The sequence below is a fragment of the Zootoca vivipara genome, chromosome 4, assembly GCF_963506605.1.
Source record: "Zootoca vivipara chromosome 4, rZooViv1.1, whole genome shotgun sequence".
NCBI lineage: Eukaryota > Metazoa > Chordata > Lepidosauria > Squamata > Lacertidae > Zootoca > Zootoca vivipara.
The window spans coordinates 48,106,197-48,129,824 of NC_083279.1; the positions used below are offsets into that span (position 1 = coordinate 48,106,197).

At 42.5% G+C, this 23,628-nt stretch overlaps 1 protein-coding gene across 1 annotated transcript in view; it reads right to left on the reverse strand.

The window, feature by feature from the left end:
- UMODL1 (uromodulin like 1) overlaps positions 1 to 3,018 on the reverse strand; it is a 30,875-nt gene extending 27,857 nt beyond the window's left edge. The window contains exon 1 of the mRNA XM_060273667.1: positions 2,841 to 3,018. Within this exon, the coding sequence (XP_060129650.1) occupies positions 2,841 to 3,018 (178 nt within the window). The remainder of the gene's footprint in view (positions 1 to 2,840) is intronic.
- Positions 3,019 to 23,628: the final 20,610 nt, after the last annotated feature.

Genomic DNA, 23,628 nt, shown 5'->3' on the forward strand with positions numbered 1-23,628 from the left:
CATCATTTATTTAAGACCATGTCTAGACAGTGCATTACCATTCACAGAAGCTGTGACTGAGGCTCTGAGGTCTAGAAAGAAAGGTCTGAAGGAGACAATGAAACACGCGCTGCTGAAGCTTAATGGGACAGCCCTAATGAGTATGAAATTCAGAATTTAGAAAGCTGCTTTAACCTAACTACAAGAAGAGCCTCTGCTCCACCAGGACCCTAGGGCAACTTCTGTCTAGGTGCCTGCCCACATTTAGAGTAGAAGCTCATGTCACTGAAGTTCTTAATTCTCTGATTTGGGGGTTGGACTAGATGACCCTTGGGGTCCTTTCCAACCCTACAATTCTGTGACTCAGAATATAATTTTGTTAAGCTTGTAATGCTGAGCTATTTTATAACTCACCCAGCATTTCTCTCAGATGCTCTTCTCCAGCTAGAAAAGATTTTACACACGTACAGTCAGCATTCAATGGACCACAAAAGCCCAGCTGCTGTGCAATAGTTATTGCTGCATATGACTGCAGCTCTTTTGCTTACTATGAAATGACATTAACAATAACAGTAGGCAGATTCACAAAACACCTTTTCTATTGTCAAGCCCCTAATCTCACTGGCCAACTGCTGTAAACTATGTGACCAGACCACCTAACTAAGCTTCCATTTATTTGATAAACATTTTCTTTATTTGGATCAATTTGTTTCTACCAAACAAGACACTGCTTTATTGTCCACAACATTTTCATGTTCCCAAGCAATTGTTTGAGGGGGAAGCAGTTCAATTTTCAAGCAGCTGTCCACCATCACAAGTGCTGGAAACTTCCGTTCCCAGGGAGCAATATCACAATACACATATATGTTTGCAGAACCACAAGAGTGCCTGTACCAGTGTTACAAATGGAGATGAGACTCCTGCAAAATAAAGGAATTTTTCCCAGAACGCTTCTCTCCTTCCTCCATCTTTTTTCCCCCCAGATCATTTTTCAAGAAAACTAGGAATCACCAAGACCATTCTAAACCAGTGTTTCTCAACCTTTTTTGGGCCACGGCACACTTGTTCCGTGAAAAAAATCACGAGGCACACCACCATTAAAAAAGTTAAAAAATTTAACTCTGTGCCGCCCTATATTATAATTATGACTGTAAGAAACACTTGCCAAATATTGCTTTCTGGCGGGTCAGTGGTGTGTATTGGCGGCCGCCAGGCTCGTTTGCACTGAGCTTTGGGAAAGAGGAGGAGAAATATTGCTTTCTGGCGGGTCAGTGTTGGTAAGGCACGTGACAATGCAAATCGCCCTTCTCGTCACCGCACGTCGCGGCACACCAGCCAGAGTCTCGCGGCACACTAGTGTGCAGCGGAACAGCGGTTGAGAAACGCTGTTCTAAACTGAGCTTGGGCACAGGGCCGTCTTAAGCATATCTGGCGCCCTGGCACCGTGGTGCGAAGATCCCTCCAGCGCCCCCCGCCCTGTTTCCCAGCGTGGCTGTCTGGCGGCCCTGCGCCACCCAGCCTTGCTGTAGGGCCGGCCCTGCTTGGGCATTTACTCATTACTGTACTATTTTAGAGGCAGGTCTCAGAATAATTCTCTTAATTTATTTTGCCTTCATAGATGCTAAGGCAGGGATGTGCTAATCTTTCATGTGAAATATTCTACATCCTTTTCCTTGATAGATTATTTTGATGGAAGGGCAGAGATAGCACTTCCTTGTTCAGGCTAATGGAAATTTTGTTCCTACAGAATATGTTCTGCTTTGTGTTGCTGCTTAGATGTGCATTTTTGTTAAGTACCAAAAAAAAAAGCCACCCCATTTAAAACTAAATAAAAACCATTAATGATGATGATACTTTTCAAAAAGACCTTCGAGTTAATATGAACTCAGTAATAACATAAGTGAGTGAATATTATGCGAGACATATAAAATGCAACACATATTTTGGATATGATCATCATGCAGGTAACAACAAAATGTCCGCAGCCTAATCTGAAAGCAGGTTATCTTTACTAAGCCTTTTCAACTCAAAACAGAGTTTAGATACAAATGGCGTGCTGTTTTATACAAATCTATTTGAACCTCTGCTACCAGAGCAGTGATAATTTAATAATTGATCTGACCTGTGAACACTTCCCCCTTAAAATAGCTGAAACCCACAGGTTTTGTTGAGACTTGTTCATACACAGCCTGAGCATGAAGATTACCTATGCACTGATAGTTCACCCAAGAGCAAGCGTTGGGTCCCAACACCCTCCCTCATAACACATATAAACTGTAATGATTACTGTGTCTGACACACTGTGGCATAAAGAGAGCCTATATGCAAGAGTCACAGTTCTGGTATCGGTTAAAGGTAAAGGTAAAGGGACCCCTGACCATTAGGTCCAGTCGCAGACAACTCTGTGGTTGCGGCGCTCATCTCGCTTTACTGGCCGAGGGAGCCGGCGTACAGCTTCCGGGCCATGTGGCCAGCATGACTAAGCCTCTTCTGTCGAACCAGAGCAGCACACGGAAACGCCATTTACCTTCCCTACGTTATTTATCTACTTGCACTTTGAAGTGCTTTCGAACTGCTAGGTTGGCAGGAGCAGGGACCTCGTCACCCCGTCACAGGGATTCGAACCGCCGACCTTCTGTTCGGCAAGCCCTACCGGTAGGCTCAGTGGTTTAACCCACAGCACCACCCGCGTCCCTCTGGTATAGGTTAGGTGTGTACAAAGCTAACTTGTCTCATGTCCCACTGTGTTGAAAGCCCACATACCCAGGTTGGAGTGACTTGGCTCAAAGCTGCATCTGCAGGTATTCTAGTGTTGTACTTTTGCAGTTCTTCTAATTTTTCATTTTTCATTGAATACTTACATAAGGCACAGTAGAGACCAACTTGCTCATACCCATTGCAACAATCTGTCAGATTCATACTCTCTGGGACTGTGACAGGGTGATATTCTTCGTTGTAATAGGTTTTGGAGCAAGTCCTCCACGGAATCCACCCTCCGCATAGTGTTTCCTTTTCATACGACTTTCGATAGGCAACCATTTTGTTCACATTTTTGTCTATAGTATAATTGCATAAATGGTAGCTGAGCAAGGAGAGACCTTTCTCTAGAGAGAGAGAAAGACAGAGTGATATAGGAATTAGTAACACAGTAGGTGATTTTTCAAAAGCACTCACCTATCAATGTACTTGGGAACAACTGCAGGTGACCAGCCACATTTTTGGTTTTTGTTTGTGTGTGTGTGTGTTCAAACAGATTAAGTTGGATCCAGATTTCCCATCATGCTTAAAGTAGAGCCAATGAATTTCAGTTGATTTACTGTAAGAATGAGTATGTCTAGGTCTAATCTATTTTTCCATACCCTCTAATAAAAAATTCAAAAGATTTTAGTAATCAGGGGATCCAGAAGAAAGACAGCCAGGCTGATAAACAACAAGTGCCAGAATTAATGTAAAGACAGAAGTAACTTTGAACATTTTAAAAGCTTTATTTAGTTCTATTTCACATTTTTGAAGGAAGAGTAAATTTTCTTTCAACTTGCTTTCCTTGAATGAAGTGGTATGCTGGGTCTAATGCTAAGCAGGGAAACTTAGGGAAGTTTTTAATGTTTGATGTTTTGTCGCTTTTTTATTACTATTATTAATATTCTGTTGGGAGCTGCCCAGAGTAGCTGGGGAAACCCAGCCAGATGGGTGGGGTATAAATATGTTGTTGTTGTTGTTGTTGTTGTTGTTGTTGTTGTTGTTGTTGTTGTTGTTGTATTGCCAAGTCTATAGCAAAACGGGATCTCTTTGCAACTATGTGTACATCAATCCAGTGGCGGAGCTTCATGCTGTGGCACCGGGGGGCAGAGAGCAAGCGGGGCGGGGCTGGTGCATGCCCCGGGGGCGTGGTGCACTAACTGCAGGGGCATGGCGTGCGTCCTGGGGGTGTGGCACGCCGCCTGTGGGGGCATGGCGCCCAGCACAGGCGGGGGGCAACTGCGATGGCACCCCACCAGGATCACGCTGCCGGGGCGGTGCACTCCCCCCGCACTCCTCTTCCTCCGCCAGTGCATCAATCAGGAAGATTGGGAGGAAATCCAAGTCTGATGAGCAATCCTATACATTTGCTAAAATCCTATATTATTATGTATTGCTATGTTGTAGTGCTGTTGTTGTTGTTGTTGTTGTTGTTGTTGTATTTATTCAAAATCTATCCCACCCGTCCTACAGCCTAGAGTTCAGAGCATAGAGTTCAGTACTCAGAGAAGGACAATTCCCCTGTGTAGGGTTGCTAGGGACAATTTAGAAAATGTTTACAAATTAGCATTTACTGCTCCCTAGCTTCCAAACACAAGGATTAGACTGCCATTAAACTAATTAAAATGTGTTTTGTTGGATGGATTCTTTTAACCAGCTACAAGCTGAAATTTCCAGTATGACCGTAAGAAGGTGAATACTAGGTTTATTATTATGGACTGATTATCACCTTGGCAGTACTTCTTCAGTCCAACATATTTCTGAAAATTAAACTGCCATCCTGTCAACTAGCAATACCAAAAAACCTGCAACTTTGTAACACAGATTATTTATAATAGGAATATATCATGATTCTTGGAAATATTGATTTACTACATCCATTGGAGACTGTGACAAAGGTTATGTGAATCAAATGTCTTACAGTCTTGCAATATTGTTCTTGGGTAAAAAAAAAATATACCTGCATTCAGTAGACTAAAACTGCTAACAATGTGTGAACACAGCAGGTAAAGTAAATTACACATGGTATACATAATTGGTTAAATAGCACATGATATATATATACTGTGGCAGGTAACCAGTGGAAATGTGGCATGCGAAAGAAGTGCACCCCTTTGGGGTGATGCCAACACATTTTTACCCTTCTTTTTTCCTACCCGCCTGTTTTTCTTTTTCTCCTTTGTCATTCCGGTGTTGAATATGTTTCTGCAAAATTCAATATTTGGAAGGCTACTGCAAAATGTCTGGGAATAAAGTTATGCACACTAGCTAAGGATTCAAAGTCCCCGTCACTTTTTAATGTTGGGACAAGTTAAGAATAATGAGATAAGCCAGGCCTCCTGCAGCGAATAGCAGCTCAGGGCACAGTCTCATTCAATAGCCTTATAGAACAGCAGCATGGGTGGGAGAGGGAGAAGTGTGTAGCTTCTGTTTTCTTTCTCAATATCTTGACATTCTGAGCCAATGATACTGATTACACAACCACCACCACCCCACAGGCTACAATCTTATAAGATTCATAGTGGTTACCACTGTAATGAAACAACTGGTTTTAAATTCAGGTAGGTAGCTGTGTCGGTCTGACGCAGTCGAAACAAATAAATACATAAATTAAAAATTGTCCAATAGCACCTTAGAGACTAACTAAGTTTTTAAGCTATCTGAAGAAGTGTGCATGCACACGAAAGCTTCTACCCAGAACAAACGTAGTTGGTCTCTAAGGTGCTACTGGACAATTATTTTTTTATTTTACTGGTTTTAATTCATTCAGAATGCAGCTGTCTGCAAAAGCTTTCAACTTTTAAGGATACACTTTTAGAACAGCAAATATTTCTAATTATTCAGATATCATAGCCCAGCCTAGAGGATAAGGGTCATTAAGAAATTAAACCAATGTTTAAATATTGATCTGAATACATAATAATAATAATAATAATAATAATAATAATAATAATAATAATATAATTTATTATTTATACCCCGCCCATCTGGCTGGGTTTCCCCAGCCACTCTGGGCGGCTTCCAACCGAATATTAAAACAGTACAGCATTAAACATACAGTGGTAACAGAAGAGCTACAGTCTTATTGTTTCTACCCATGATTAGGCTGAACAGCATGGTGATCCCATGAGGACCGTATTCTGGGTCCTTTCATGGTTCTGACCCATCAACCAACTGTTTTAAAAACAAAGGTCAGCACACACAGTTGCAGGCACATCCTTCACTCCCATTCCTCACATCTCTTGTTGAAAGCCTCTCCGCAACTGATCTAGCCAGTCTTGCTTACTAAGCTAACCTCACCACTGCCCCAATCGAGAACGGGATCACAGGATTCCAGAGCTAGAAACGGAACTGAAAAACCTCCACATCCACAAATTCTCAGATAATTCTGCAGAGGCAGTTTCTCTGGTCTATAGTTTACATAGCATAATGACCCTGGTTCGCATCTTTTTTAAGGTGCTTCATGATAAAAAGCTGCTTCACTTGCCACCCAGAATCCTATATCCAAAAGACACCAAGCACTCCTAAGAATTTTAAATCCATAATCACCAATGAGCTAGGAGAGATCGCAAGAGTTGTCCTGAAAATAAATGGTCCCCGAGGTAAAAGTAGATTTTTGAAGAGCAATGTTCAGTGCTGCGTCCAAATTAAAATTTTAAATGTGAAACTACGCAGGTATCAGTAAAGTGTTTTGCTACTTGCCTGTAAAGGTGTTTACTGTTCTCTGCCCTGTAGTGGTACACAGAATGAAGACGGACACAGCAAGGATCCTAGCCACTGAATTAAAGGTCCTCGTCATTTTTTGCAATATCATTGTTCCCAGGGAACAAAATAGCAGTTGGTTTTACATCCAGATTTTAGGAAATAAAGCAGAATTGCCCTCGTTTTTCTCCTTGGTGTACAGGTAAAGTGATTGGCCTCAGAACAAAGAGAGAATCTAGGCAGTCCCTTGCTTGTGGAGGTTCATTAACGCTTTCCCCATGGAATCCCTGCATCTCAATTACTAATCTTGGTCCTCAGCAACATGCTGAATAACACCCTGATTAAACCACACTTATTTGTAGCCAGCTTTAGCCAGCTTCCACGAAAGTCGACTGGTCTTAAAAACAAGTACAGTGCATGAGTATAGCATGGGGTGGGGGGTCAGCAGGATTAGAGGGTAGCCCCAACCCCTTGTGATGGGAGCTGGTGTGTAGTCTAGATTGAACTGGGAAGAGGGTAGAGACTTCTTTAGGGGAGAACAGGAGTAGGTAAGAGTCAGAGGGTGAAACCACCATCATGTTTCATCATGGGGAATCTGTGTGCTGCTGTTGAGGGCCCCCCACTCCTTTAGGAGGGAGGTAATCTCTGGGGAGGATGCATGTTGGCAGAGCCAATCCCTTCTCTCTCTGTCTGTCTCTCAATCTCCTAGTCTCTCTCTGTGCCACCTCCTTTGTTCTAATCTGCTCCCTGAGATTAGGGGAGCGTGGAATGAGCAAGGGAAGAATGTGTGGCTCTGAAACATGCTGCGAATGTCTTTCTGGATAAAAGCACAAAAAGAAAGATCATCTCAACAGTATCATCTGAATTACAGCTCAAAAACAGCACACTGTGTGTGGTTAAATGGAAAAGAGGACTTTTAGCAGAGCTGTTTTAAGTTAGACCTGGTAGGACATGAAGGTCGTGTGGCAATAAAATGAAAACTCCTGTTATGGACGCAGATACAACACCAGTCCCTGTTTGGTTTTCTTAGCCTTGTCTACCTTTCATTTCAACTTCTACAGCGTGCACATGAGTTTTCATGGGAACAAAGTGTTTTGGTTTTCCTTGTAAGATTAGTCCTATTTGCAACATTATATGTATGTTCAAATTTTGTGCTGCAAATGGTTTCAATCAAAAGATAAATGAATTCGATTATACAATGTTTCCATTTACCTTTAAGAGGAGCTTTCATATCCCCTGAGGATGCGATTCCCCCCTGGCTACGGTTACTATAGTGAATCTTTCAGTGCCGTGGAAACAAGTCAAAAGAGGTTTTCAGCGAAGGACTCAAAATAGATTTGCCAGCCATTTTGGACAACAGAAAATATTTTCAACACCCTTTTGCATCATTTGTCAGATGGGGGATTTTCCTACCCTTTGGGGCATTTTTTACTTCTTGGATATGGTTGGTAGTCTTTTACTTTTGTCTTAGTTTTCTAAAAATCTGTTACATTCTGCTCAATTCACACCTCAGATTCCTTATCATGATACCCAAAATATTTGAACCTTCCCTTCCCTAAATTCAGTTGTCCCAACCATTTCTATTTTTTCCCCTCTGTCTCATTTCTTTTTGTACATTTATTTGAATACAAAGTAAAATGAAATTCATCCATAAAGCAGCTTCTTGCTTATTGGTTGTGTGGTTTGTTACTGACCACTATTTGCTGGTAACACTAACTGTAAAAAAAAAACCAAAAACAACTTGAAGATACAAAGTTGTAAGCGTTGGTTGCTTTGTTTTATATTTGTACCACTCTCTGGACAAACCCACCTCTCTGATCTCCTCTAGACCATCCTGATTGGAATTACTGAGGGTTAAGACAGACCCAATGTGGCTTGCAGGTGTCAGATCCCTGGCTGCACACCTACCCACCCACCCCCACCACAAAAGGAAAAATAAAAGCTATTTTAGTACCCAGTGGCTGGGTTCCAAGGCATATCACACTCCACCACTGCCCACTGTCCAGCAGTCTAAGAAGATGGGACATCCCTAGTCCAGGTACCCAAATAATATTCTTTTTCATCAGTGACTTTGAACTGTACTGTCATATTACCCCTACCTAGCTCCAAATGTGTTAGGCAGAGTCTATCATTATGAAGCAAATAGATGGAGAGGGATGAGTCCGTCTGTTTTGAAAGAGCAATTGCCTGGGGCTACACTCTCTAGCGCTCTTGTTATCTAGCCTGCATGCTTAACACATGGCCCATAACTGCATAAGTTCATTAAGCTGATCTGAAAATAATTTTGGGTATGTGTGTAAAGACAGGACAGCTACCATCTTAAGGATATTTATCTGCATATCTCCTCACTTCTAAAAAATTATTCCACCCATCCTAGTAAGTTATAAACCTTGTTTTAAACAGAACTCTCTTATTTGCTAGTTCCTATTACGATCAATATTCAAAGTTTGTCTGTAGTATAATTGCTGGCCTATGATGTACATGTGTTTGGCAGGGAGGGCGGGAGGTATGGATAACTGGAGATAGTGAGAAGCAGTGGAAATTTAAATTAATGGAAGCATCTGTAATGTTGGACACTCCATTAGTACACTGAGAACACATGACCTTCTCTAAATGACCTTGCATCTTCTTCTGCGCATGTAACTCAAGGCTCTGACTTTAACAAGCCATAACCTGCACAGCTCCCATAGCACCTTATTAACTTGTTTATCCTTTCCATACTTTTGCATTCAAGTAAAACATGTTACATAATGATTATAAAAACAAAATCAAACATATATGTGCCTTCAAATTAGTATATTTATAAAGTGTCCATTTACTATGGGTTTTTTTATATCTGTTTTAAAAAAACAGTTGTTTTTTTTATATGTGTAAACACCCAAAGGCAGTGTGACACCGACAACTGAATTTGGAATAGTTTTATTTTTCTCATGTGTGTGATTCACTTGGAAAGAGCTAAATGATAAATTACAGTTTGTGAACTATCGGGGGCAGATCCCGCGGGCAATTCATATCCTGTGTTCATTACATGTCCTTTTTTAAATTATGATTTATTTTGGCTCAATTGCTAATACTGCTGAATAAAGCAAAGTAGCAGCCACAAAACTGACAGGTTTACAAATATAGTTAAGTATAAAACAGTGAATTTGCATTCACCAGAAGCTAAGCTTGAATCTGATAAGTTCTCCTGTCAACATCAATAGCAGCTACTTCAAGGAAATTTACCCTATAAGGAAATATAGGATTTTGTAGTTGCTAAAAGGGATTAAGAAAATTCAACATTATTTTCAGCTACTGACAGCCTTTGTTTCAGAGTTCTACACAGGCTTTATACACCCACACAAGAAAGGGGTAAATGTCCATTATCTAAATATACCTTGATTTTTTTACCTAAATTCATTCAAACTTTAGGGAGAAGAAAATTGTTATCTTTATTCCCCCCCCCCCAGAGTGCATCTAACAGTATGTGCTTCCTTCCAATCTATTCATAATTTTGTAGTGCTGAGGTATATAGATAAAATGGATTTTCTTAGTAGTGACACCTTAAAAGTGGAATGTCCTCCTTTTGGAAGTCTACCTGGCACTAACATAGCCTCCAACATTTATCTGATGAAAATTGGGACATCCTATTCCATCATCATCATCATCATGTTAATATTTATACCCTGCCCATCTGACTACGTTGCCCCCGCCATGTATTTAGGAGTGCCTGGCATGCTATGGTCCATGGGGTCATGAAGAGTTGGACACGACTAAATGACTAAACAACAACAATAAATACATAATAAATACCTTTCAAATACATAATAAATACATTTTATACATAATAAAATATGAAACATTAAAAAACCTACAGGGTTGGCTTCAGATGTCTTCTAAAGGTTATATAGTCACTTATCTCATTTGCTTGGGAGTCACAAAACTCCATACCCTCCAACATTTCTTCGATGAAAATAGGAAAAGTAGGACATTCCGGGATCAAATCAGAAACCAGGATGGCTTCTGTATATCTGGGATTCTCCCTGGAAAATAGGGGCACTTGTGGAGTTTGCAGTAATGGTTTAATCTTTTTGCCATCAGCTCCAATTCCCATCCCCCCCGGTACTTTTAAATACTGTGATTTAATAGCAGCTATTGGTTTTAAGAAATGTAAGTAATTGGAGCATTAGTTTTATCTTCTCCTCTGGTGAAATGCAATGTTTGCATATGTTTGTAACCCACCCTGTGGTCAAGAATGATAACGATAAAAATCTACATACGATAGATTGTAGATAAATTCTTTCACCTCTGCAACACATCAGATACAGAGCAGATTCTGTCAAACTGGCTGAAAGCTCATTTATATAACTGTTATTCACCAGACATCTCACCCTTTCAGGCTTAAATAACATGCTAAAAGAAGTTTTTTACAATGAAAGCGACCAGGTCTTGAAAGATCATAACTGAAATTACAAAGTGATACCTGTATTTTAAAAAGAGTCAGCTGTTTGTGAACAGCTCCAAGGATGTCCTTAGAGGAAGCCTACAACCACTTCAAAACAGACTTTAAGGACTGGGTCAATTATAAAGGTGACCGACTCTGGGGTTGCGGCACTTATCTCGTTTTACTGGCCGAGGGAGCCAGCATACAGCTTCCGGGTCATGTGGCCAGCATGACAAAGCTGCTTCTGGCAAACCAGAGCAGCACACGGAAATGCCGTTTACCTTCCCGCTGTAGCGGTTCCTATTTATCTACTCGCACTTTGACGTGCTTTCGAACTGCTAGGTTGGCAGGAGCAGGGACCGAGCAACGGGAGCTTACCCCATCGCAGGGATTCGAACCGCCGACCTTCTGATCGGCAAGCCCTAGGCTCTGTGGTTTAACCCACAGTGCCACCCGCATCCCAAAGTTAATTATATTATGTGCTATACACCTTTCAAAAATGTAGTTCATTGGGAGTAGGGAAATAATATATTTAACATCTCCCCAGTATAGAAAAAAAATTGTGTGCATGAAAACCTGCCAGAGGAAGGGTTTTTAGGGTCAATCTAAGTTTGATTCAGGAGGTCCTCTTTATCAATATCTTATATTTTTGCTCTTAAGTTCAAAACAGACATGCATGCTAAGGAGAATCAGACAGGCTGCAATGCGAGGGGAGGGGAGGTTTAATCCAGTCCCTTGCTGCCACCACCATTTTTCTGACTGAAACTATGCAGCCCAGCTGCACACCAGCCCTACCAATAGGCAGAGGTGGCAGCCTCCGCTGAGGGTTCCCCAGATGCACTATTTCCATCCTCCTGAGCTGGGGTGCCCTAGAGGCAAAAGTGCTTGTTTCTTGTTGACCTGGGCTGTCTTTCTGCCATGTATTGCGATGTATTTGGGAAAGGCACTTGACCAGGTCAGCAGAGAGGCAAACGGCCCAAGCCATGCACTCCAGAAAGTATTGCCCATGTATTGCTGTGCTCATGAAACACATGCTGGCATTTCCAGCATATTTGAGGGAGCAGGGGGCAGGTGGAGAGGGAAGCCAATTTTGGTGAGGTATTCAACGACAAGAGTTGTGCTATCCTTCACTCCCTAAGCTAGCCTGCTGCCCTCAGACACAGTGGAAGATGGTGTCTCATCATCACCTACCTGTTTGTGGATACAGGGAGTACACCTCAGACAGCAAAACATTTCAGGCCAGTCATGATTATATTCCTCCTCTCCCCACCTCCAAAAAGAAAAAAGAAAGTCTGCTAAATCCCCATGAGACAAATAGCATTTTGGTGATATAATTTAGATCAGAAAACATGGCAGAAGAAAAGGTTAAACTCCTCCCCTGCGCTGAGGCCCCGATCCCCACCCACCCCGCTTTGATTTAACAATAAACCAACCAACCATGAGAAAACCTTTCTACAGATATCCCACATCACATCTAGTTTGGTTCTTAGCTCAGCCTTCGTCCTAATGTTTTAACTTACTATGAGCAGAGAGAATGATAGAATAAAATCTTTATCTATGATATGCTATCTTTCTATTGGCAGGGAGCGGTTTCGGGTTTTTTACATTTTGAGGACGCACACAAAATAAGCCCAAGGTTTTCTCTTTAAAGCCTTCTGAATGTTATATGCACAAACCTCTTACACACAGAGAAATGGTGTTCCATTACTGCAAGTCCTGCCAAGAAACCTAATCCCTAAAGCCTTGTTAACAGGAAAATAACAGCTGTACATAACTACTATACTAATGAAGCAAAAATGTTTACAATTACCATTTTCATTGACTTTTTTTCCAGGGTGTGTGTTTGACTTCTCTACAGTTATGGTATGAACACAGTTTTTTAAAAAAATAAATAAATAAATAAAATGTAATTTTTGCTTTGAAATTTTAGAATTTGTACCTCAGGAGGGTTTTGATAGTTCAGTATATTTCAAGAAAATATACTTAAACCAAAAAAAGTTTGGTAGACTTTACTCAGAAGCAGTTCCACTGAATTCAGTACTAAGCATTTTCAGATTGTACAGCAAATCCCATTTGAATCAACAGGATTGTATGTGTCCAGATCAATTTTACTTCAATAAACATAGCTAATTTTCTTTGGATTTCATCCATCTCTGAGATACTGTACTCTGCCATAATTCTATGCACATCTACCCAGATGTCCACCGAGTTAATGTGTTACAGATGGAAGACAGTCTCTAAGTCTCCATTTGTTTTTAGTACTTTGTAATGGCTAAACAATTTTTAAAAAATGCAATATGTAAACAACTGTAAGTACATTATTGTGCTTTTGGCTCATGGTGTTTGTTTGTGTGTGTGTGTGTGTGTGTGTGTGTGTGTGTGTGAGAGAGAGAGAGAGAGAGAGAGAGAGAGAGAGAGAGAGAGAGAGAGAGGTTTTTTAAAATGTTTTTTATTAAAAGATTTTCATGGGTAACAAAAGAACATACAGAAAAAGAAGGGCTGGAACTCCCCATGAATGCCTCCCTTTTCTCTTATACAGTACTGGCAATGGCACCCACAGGAGAGGTACTGTACAGGAACTGTTTCAGCGAGTTCCAGCTGAAAAAAGCCCTGGTTATAGTCTGAGACATTGTTGCAATAGGCCAGGCACGTCCAACAGTTAGATTGTGATCTACTGGTAGATCACTTGATGTCTGTGGTAGATCACTGGCTCCCCCCAAACAAGCTCAACAACTTTGGCTCCTTTAAAAAAATTCAACAGTGTTAGCCTGCACCCCCCCCCAAAAAAACAAGGCTGTCCTTCTTTAATAAAGCTCAACAACTTTGACCTGAACCCCCAAAAGGGGGGTAGATCACTGCCAGTTTTTAACTCTATGAGGTAGATCATGGTGTCTTGGGAGTTGGCCACCCCTGTAATAGGCAATATGGGGTTGACAGGGTGGGGTGGGGGAGAGAACTGGGGGGAGAGAGAGCCAGAAAATCTAACCTCTAGGGATCACCACAACACATTATATGTGAGAATGTCTGAAGACAGTTCAGAAACTTCAGCTGGTGCAGAATCCAGTGGCTGGTGCTGAATTGCTCACGGGGGCAAGACAGTTTGAGCAAATGACGTTAATCATGGCCCAACCACACTGATTCCCAATTAGTTTCCGGAGCCAGTTCAAAGTGCTGGTTTTGACCTATAAAGCCTTAAACGGCTCAGGACAGCAATACCCCGAGGACCGCTTCTATGAACCAACCTGGGCTCAGTGATCATCATCTGAGGCCCTTCTTCATGTGCAATGGGCCTTTTATGCAGTGATTCCATGCTTGTGGAATGCTCTCCCCAGAGAGGACTGCCTGGTGCCATCTTCAGGCGCCAGACAAAAACTTTATAAGTTGGCCTTTAACTATGTGTAGCCTTTATTTAATGTATTTCTCTTTCCTCTTGGTTTTAATATACTGTATAGTAAGCCCAGGGGACCCATGTGGCGCTGTGGTTAAACCACTGAGCCTAGGGCAGTGATGGTGAACCTATGACACGCGTGTCAGATGTGACACGCAGAGCCCTCACTGCTGGCACACGCCCCATCGACCCATTCCTGTTGTTGTTGTCCCCCCCCCCCATTTGTTCTCCCGCTCCTCCAACTTGTCTCCGCGGATCCCTTTTTGTTGTTGTTGTTGCTGGTAGCCAGAGATTGGTTTTTAACCCCTTCTGTGCTGTTTTTTCTGGCACTTTGGCAGACTATGATTGGGTGTGGTTAAACCACTGAGCCTAGGGCAGTGATGGTGAACCTATGACACGCGTGTCAGATGTGACACGCAGAGCCCTCACTGCTGGCACACGCCCCATCGACCCATTCCTGTTGTTGTTGTCCCCCCCCCCATTTGTTCTCCCGCTCCTCCAACTTGTCTCCGCGGATCCTTTTTTGTTGTTGTTGTTGCTGGTCGCCAGAGATTGGTTTTTAACCCCTTCTGTGCTGTTTTTTCTGGCACTTTGGCAGACTATGATTGGGCTTGCTGATCAGAAGGTCGGCGGTTCGAATCCCTGTGACGGGGTGGGCTCCCGTTGCTTGGTCCCAGCTCCTGCCAACCTAGCAGTTCGAAAGCACCCGCTACAGCGGGAAGGTAAACGGCGTTTCCATGTGCTGCTCTGGTTTGCCAGAAGCGGCTTTGTCATGCTGGCCACATGACCTGGAAGCTATACACTGGCTCCCTCGGCCAATAATGTGAGATGAGCGCGCAACCCCAGAGTCGGTCACGACTGGACCTAATGGTCAGGGGTCCCTTTACCTTTATAGTAAGCCCACAATTTATGCACATTTAATTTGTGCACATCTAGCTTTACAAGCATGGTAATAAATAAATAAAATGGTTGTGGAAAGGGGCCAGGATTCTGGAGAAAATGACTTTGGCAATCCCACTCCAGAACATAACCCCCACATAAGTTATCATTGTATCATAGAATTGTAGAGTTGGAAGGGACCATGAGGGTCATCTAGTCAATCCCCTGCAATGCAGGAATCTTTTGCGCAACCTTCAGATTAAGAGTCTAATGCTCTACCTACGATGCTAGTCCTTTCCTGGGGTTGCAGGCTACTGTATCTATGTGGGGTTTATTGTCTGTTTGTTTGGTTCTAAGTTGCTTTGGATGACAAACTTAATGAATATAACTTATACAAACTTAATAAATAAAACAAATAAACTTATACAGAGAATGCACCGAATCAAGATTCCCTGGTAACAAGGGCAGCTACAGAAACTGAAAACCACAACTCAATTAAGTTGCATTCATTTTGCTGTTCTCACAAATCATGGGAGAGCAGCATGAATTCTTCACACATGCTAAAAGCATGTTTGCGCTTGTCCCGTGCCAGGTTATTTTCACATCTTGTGTGTGCTTTTTTCAATAAACAAAATTCAAAGGCGCAATCCAGCTGCTCAGCAGGCTTGGGATTCGCACTGGATACGAGGCACGGAAAGGCCTCGCCTGTGTAAACTCCCTGAAAATTAACTTGACGCTGAATCAGAGCCTCGTTTCCCTCTGCATTTGCGGGTGGGAAGGGGAACCTCGCCTTGATCAGCGGCAGGGCTGCAAGACTGAAACGCGTTCAGCAGGGGCACCGGCTGCTTTTAAGAGCCAGCTCGCACTATAAAGTCTTTGACTCCAGGAGGACGAAAATAGATGCCACTTATTATTGGCGTTTCCCAAGGCACAAGCGGCATTTTATTAAGAAAACAAAGACTGCTGGAAAGATATTTATCCCCCCCCCCCTTCTTTCTTCAGAACTCACACAGGCAGCAAGTTTCCACCCGGGAGTTTTTAGCTGACAGAGGCGCGCGCGTGTGTGTCGCGTATCCTGCCGCGGGAAGTGCTTACTAAGGGGAATCCACAGAGGAAAGTCTCCCTTCCTCATTCTTTTTTTAAAAAGGGGGGGGCCGCCTTGTGTCGGCTTCATGTCCCTTAGGCCTCTTCCTGCTGAGTTCCCGCCGCCCTTAGCAACGACCAGCGCCGCCCGCTCCCCGACTTGGCTTAGGCGGCCAATGCAGGGAGCGCTCGCTGGCAGTGGGGAGGAAAAACATCGCCCGCAATTGCTATGACACCCCATTAAACACCAACACGCTCCACCACCATTTCGGGCAATTTATGCTCCCTTGCCGCCGCCGCCCCGCCTGGCGCTGACCAATCGGAATGTTGCACACGTGACGAGCGTTCACTGCGATGACCTCATCCCTGGTGTGGGATGACGTCAAATTCAAGATGGATGGAATCACGGCGGTGGCGGCAGCGCGCGCGGGTGAATCGTAAAAGGAGGCGCCCGGAGAGTGGGGGGAAGGAAGGGGGGAGCCTGTCCAGCGGCGGAGAAGGTGAGTAGCGGGCCCCAGGTCCTGCCCGCTCAAGGCGGGTCTCCCCCCACCCTGCACAAAGGCGTGGGTTTCCCCATGCACAAAGGCGTCTTTTCCTGACGTAACTCTGAGGTATGTTTCCCCCCCCCCTCCACCGTGTAAGGGCTGCGGTCCCTGAGCTCTCATTTGCGCCTGCGCCGGTTACAAAACGGGTTCCCACCCCTTTGCGGCGCATGCGTCGATCCCAGCAGCCTCACTCATGGTATGGAATACGCATGCCCTTGTATTCCGCTGGGTGTCTACTACGCATGTCTGTTGCCCGCTCTCGGTGCATGGTTACTTCTTTTCACTGCGCCTGTGCGTTGCCCATACGGACACAGTTGACCGCACACCCGCTATGCTCGGGGTAGTCCCTGTGGGTGGGGTGAAAGAGGGTTTGGTGAGCGTGCGCAGGAAAATGGGTGTGGTGGGCTGTTGAGCCTTATGATGTCATTCTGGGTAAGGAGTAGGGGGGAATTGCTCTCTGCAGAAGGAAAAGGGTGCTAATGTGCCCTCTCATACGTCTTGAGATGCTAGCATTTGGAGATGGAGGTTCAAGCACAAATAGAATCTGCACCCTGTGCATAGCTGCCAAGTTTTCCCTTTTCTCGCGAGGAAGCCTATTCAGCATAAGGGAATTTCCCTTAAAAAAAGGGAGAACTTGGCAGCTATGACCCTGTGACATACTTTCCCCCAAACCAACATACACGTGGGTTGGTTCTAGTTATGCAGGAGGATTCTGGGGAGCGCTTTGGTGATAATAGCCATATGTGATTTTGCTTTTGTTTTATCACTTGCTCACCCCTCTTAATGAAAATAGTTATGGGTTTGAACTTACACTGGTACCTGAGAAACTATGATTTAGGTTTGTCCTTGTTGGTCTAGGTTACTACTGCTTTGTTAACTCCCCGATTTTTGTATTTTACAGTACAATCTTATGCATGTCAACTCTAAAGTATGCCCTATAGACTTCAAATGGGCTTACTCCCAGGTAAGTTGGTATGGAATTGAAGCCTTACTGTAATATTGTGATGATTTTTGATTATTATTATTTTAATCAGAATTGTGCTTTATTGTCATGTACTGTAATTGAATCAGATAAAATAGCATTATCTCATCATTGCTTTATAGTCAAGAAGTCAAAAATAAAAAGAGAGAGAAATGAGAAATCATAGCACAGAGGCATATGTATGTACAGATAAATAAACTATTTATTAATGGATAGAGTGGAAGAATATGTGGTGATAAATTCTTTAAAAATGGTGAGTAGAATCGAAAATGAGATAATATTAAGCAGAACATCTAAAATGGAAAGTCTCCAAATGAAAGAGCTGTTTAATGATCAAATCACTGTGATTGAGTTATAGGGGTAAATATTATCTTCAGTTTTCTCATTCCATTGACTTATGAAAAAAATCCAGTGCTCTGTGGACTTATTCTCATGTTGATCTATGTCTTCTCTTCTTAGATGTGCATTTTAATGCATCCTATTACTTGTCATTTATTTTCCAACCAGACTTTTAACTGAACACATGCTTTGATCTTCCTGTATTTTGCAATGTAAATTCCGGCAAGAGCTAGGAGAGTTACAATTGCTTCAAAATCAATTACTCTCACTTCAGATTTCAGGCACCAAAGAGAATATTTTATGGTGTATATATATATCTTGGGGCAGGGGGAGGGGACTTTTGTAGTTTAAAGTTAGGATATAAATGTGATAAAGAAATACAGTGTGGTGCTATCCAATACCATTGCCTGCTGAAATCAACTTGACCATACTGATGCCAAATCCAGCCACACAGACCAACAAGAACTAACTTGAGATCCAGCTAGGTCAGCTATAGAATCTGCAACTTCAATCCCAGAACTGTTTTCATTACAAGGTTCCAGCCCTGAGATACACGAAAATAAAGTGCATCTGGCCATGTCCTGTGTGCTGTCCAGCCGTCTTTTGAATAACTACAACCAGCCCATACAAATAAAGCATTCTGTTTAGATTTAATTTCAGTAGGCCCAAGCAGATGCACCAGAATGGCTTCATGTGGAACATGAGTTTTGTGATACATCTAGCAAATGTATGTCCCAATATGATACAATGGTGTCTAGTCATCTAAGTGAAAACTGATTGTGTATACAAATAAAACAACCCCATAACACACAAAGTAACACAAAAGAATCTGAGGAATAGAGGGTTACTGTTCATTGCAGGAGCAGGTGACAAAATAACAATGCCATCAGTTTCAGCCAATATCATTCCTAAAATGGTCTGAACAAGATGATGAAATTCAAGTAAATGAGATGGGCAGGTTTTCCTGGATAAAGTTGCTTTATACTGTATGTAGGTGCCACAACTGAAAAGGCCCTGCCACTTATGCTCAGCCATCACAGCCAAGTACAGGGGAAGAAGCATGTGTTAATAAAAATGGACCACTTCTGCTCTGCCCCCTTCCCACTTTAGTCACACAAAGGCACAAAGTTTAAACAATCCAAAATCCTAGGAAAACAAAAGTGCTGTTGGAGTACAGTTGTTCCTTTCCCAACATGCTTTGCCATTTCACTGGGAAGGCAGTCATGGAGAAGAAGCCCTTGGTGTGAATTTCTTGGCCACACCACAGGAAAGAGAATCCCCAACTCAGAGTGGCCATCCTGTGCTCCCAAGGTGAGGCAGAAGGCATCCTTGGGCATCACAGTCAGACATCACCTAACGTGGCTATAATAGACCTCCAAGTGAGGGCCACCAAGTGTTTCTCTCTTGAAGTCCTGCCTGTGTCAAAGACCCTTTGTGAAAAGCTAAAATGAAGATTGATGACAAGATTATTACCCCCCCCCTCCCACTTTGCCTCTCTTGTGCTTGAGTAATGCAGGCTGCTTTCTCCATGCTCTGCTCTAATACTTGAAGTGAACTAAGCTGGGGAGAGCAGTTGAAAGATGTGAAGTGCGGGTGGGGTGGGTTTTTCCTCACAATGTGTTCAGTTGTATGCGTTGGGCTTCATTACATGTGCTTTAGGCTTAGTAGGAGATGAGAACTAAAGTGGAACCTTTGAAGGAAGAGAGAAGTTGCCTCATGAAGGTGTTCTGTATGAGCATTCTTGACATAAGGAGTGGAAGGGAGAAAGAGCACAGTTGTTTAAGTGAGCAGGAAACCTTTAAATAGCTGGCAGAGTGGAGTGAAGGCCACGGGTAGTGATATATCAAGATACAGTAGTGTAGATAACATGCTTCAAAGCCATGGAGGACTGCACTTCAAAGGTGAGGCTGAGGTGTTTTTACGCAAATGGACAAGAAACCAGTGCAGGTGTTTTTGCAGGATGTCACATACTGTAGGCCAGGCATCCCCAAACTTCGTCCCTCCAGATGTTTTGGACTACATTTCCCATCTTCCCCAATCTCTGGTCCTGTTAGCTAGGGATCATGGGAGTTGTAGGCCAAAACATCTGGAGGGCTGCAGTTTGGGGGTGCCTGCTGTAGGCTGAACAGCAACATTGGTAAACAGGTCTTGCTTCAGTACCCAGCATAGTGAACTAAATTCTGGGCCTCACCAGCTCCAGGAGACCCACTTGGGCTGTTGCTGACCACTTTAAAAATGTTTTTTTATATAAAAAAAAACCAAAAGCAAATGGATGGCCCTGTGCTGTGCAGATGTGGTGGTGAAAAGATACAGCCAGTGCTGCAGTGATCATCTTTGTAAACCTGGGGAAGTGCTTGATAAATCTGAGGTAGGACTAAGGGGCGCAACTTGCTCAGGGGCCTCCTCTCTCGTGCCTGACACTGCTAAGCAGGGGGAAAGAAAACAAAGCCAAAACCTGACTTGTAATATAAGAACATGGGCAGAATGAGTGGGAGCAAAATTTTGTTCATGGCTGGCCACTTGTGGACGTTTGAAGGAAACAAACCACAGGCCCATGTGTTCGCACATTGTGACATGCCCTGTACAGCGCAGTAATGGAGGAGGAGCAAAGCACCTGAAAATGTGAAACTTTCACACATAGATAAGTTTTTTTCAAGCAAGCTGTTTTATCTCCCCCAGATCATCTGAGATGCAGGCCTGAAAGTAACTGCAAATTAAGGAAGAAATTCAATCCTGAATCTTTCTGTTGTTTTTGAGCATATTCTAAATTCAAGAAGAGAGAAGGAAGGTCTTATGGTATGTTTTATTTTTAAATTACATTTGTTTCAAGATTATACTTTTTTGAGAAATTTCATTGTTGGTGGGACAGGGGGACACTGCTGGAATGGGAGCCCTGGCAGACACACTTTGCAGGGTAGAAGTGAGGGTGAAGGGACAGTTTCTGTTCTTCTGTCTTTTCTTTTTCTTTTTAAAAGACATTTTATTAAATTTTCCAAATAAACACATTAAACAAAAATAAACACAACATCACATTTAAAAACCAAGAAAACACACACAAGTTTTCTCTTTTTAAACAATTATTTCCAAATTTCTAATTCCCAATGCTCTGCCGAGCTTAGACTTCCCTCCCTCCCCTCATTTGGTTTTCTTTCCAACTCTTGTCTCGCAGTTCCTTATTCCTTATTTAAAGTCAATTCGTAGGATTTATTTCAGTCCTGCAAGTGTCTTTAAACTTCTACAGTTCTTTTCCATATATTCCACAAATTTACTCCAGTCTTTTTGGAACTTTGTTTCCCCCTGGTTTCGGATCCTGCAAGTCAGCCTTGCTAATTCCGCATAGTCTATCATTTTTGTCTGCCACTCTTCAATTGTCGGTAAATCTTGAGTTTTCCATTTTTGGGCTAACAAATTCCTAGCCGTGGTTGTCGCATACAAAAATATTATATAATCCTCCTTTGCAGTTCTTCTGTCTTTTCTGGGCATTCCCTCCTTCCTTCACTCTCCATTTTGGAACTGTTCCCACTTTTTCCACTGGGAGGGAAATCACTTAGGTGAGCTCCAGGGGAGGCATATGTTTTCCCTAGTTTGGGGAGCAGTATTTCCAGGGGCTGGGAATTCTATGGGTCTTTCAGAGCCATTCCTTCACCATATCTGCCACCAGCATACCCCTTTTGTGACTCTTCTCGTGTTGGAAGTCCATTGTCAATGATGCAAGAGCGTTGGAGGTTTTCATGTCAAGCGGGTGCTACCCAAGGTTGGACCTTCCCCTCTGGGGTCAAATCTCTCTCTCCACCCTTGGAGTGGGAGGTCTGAAACACTCTATGGCCCCTGAAATGCTTTCCCAAAGGACATAGCATTGGAGGATAATAGTAAAATTAGCTGGAGAAAAGCTAGCCCATTTTGGATGCAAGGCTAAACTATAGCTAAGCCTTACATGAATGGGCAGAGGGAACCTGCAGTTTGTGTTACTAGGCTACATCTCTAATCATTTACAGCCATTGGCCATTCTCGTTGGGGCTGATGGATGTTGTAGTCCCACACAGGTTTCCACTGCTGAATTATATAAATAAGAACTGTTCCTAAAGTTTCCTTCACTTCTTTTCTGCTGCATAACTCATGATACATGAGCAGGTTCAACCCTCCTGCTCTTGACACAGCCTTCTAACCTGAGTCAACCTTGCTCTAACACACAATCCTATACATGTTTATCTGGAGGAAAGTTCCCTCTGAATTCAGTGAGACTTAACTTATCAGTCCACTATCTTACTGAGCAGTAACCTTTTTTTCTCTCTTTTTTTTTTAAAGAAGAATCCTCTTGGGTTTTCTTGCTTGGGCTGGAACAAAATTATAATAGGATTGCCTATATAATTGTTTGCATAATTCATTGTCATTGGCCTAGCATAAATATATAATCTACAACTTTTTAGAAAAGTTGTTCATGTAATCCTTGCGACAGTTGTTTCATGAGGCTGTCAGTAAAAAAAAAAAAAAGGATGGAACAATACTTGCCTTAAGCTATGCATGTCAGATACAAAAGGCTCAGTTTCCCAAACATTGGGCTGGAGCCAGACTAGGTTAGTTGCGCTTGATTACCATTGAAAGCAATGGGATATAAGTCATATTGATTACAATTTGAACAGACTAATTTAGTATCGATCCAAGCCAGCCTGCACATGTGTACAGTGGGATTGAAACTATACAGCACAGTCCATGTTTACTTAGCAATAAGTTCTGCTGTGTTGACTATATCTTTCTCCTTCGTAAGTATATTTAGAACTGTGCCCTTAATATTTGGTTAGAAATTCCAGAATCTGACTTTAAAGTATTTACATGCAGTTTGCTTTCATATTTTGGGTTCTTTTTTTGTTACAGAACAGGAGGGAATACCTAAACAATTTTTTTTGAACTCTGCTAGCTACTGTATGTAGTAATCACTACATTGGGCTGCCTTTTTTTTAAAGATAAGTTAGCTTTCATATGCCTAGAATCGTATCTGGTTGTTGTTGTTTGCATTTATGAATTGCTACTGATAAGGCATCCTGGAGTGATTTGCAATACAATAAAACATATATAAAACAGTTAAAACAATTGCATATATAAAAACAGCTACTGTATATATAAAACAGGCCTGTTGTAGTGGCTTACTGTGGGAGGAATTCAATCTGCGCCCTTCTGTTTATTCTGTGTGTGCAAGCATTGCTGCCAGATGGAAAATCCCCCCTCTCCTCCTTCCTCATGTTGTTCTGGGGTTTGACCTGGCTTTCCAGAGTGGATTTGGGAAGAGAAATGCCCACACGGCACTAAAGGAAGCCTTTGTGATGGCTTTTGTTAACACACCAGGTTAGTTGAATCAGGGTCGATGTATTGCTGTTTTAACTCCCATGGTGTATTAGGCATATCATCTTCCCTCTGTCTCCAAAGGAAAACAGATTACTATTTATATATTGATCTTTCAGCCTGTTACTGGAGAAGAAACTCCTACTTTTACAGCTTTCTTGCTTTCTTTTTTGTAAATGTACCTAAACACTATTGGTTTTATTTTTTCTTGTCTTTCAGGTATACCTAAATC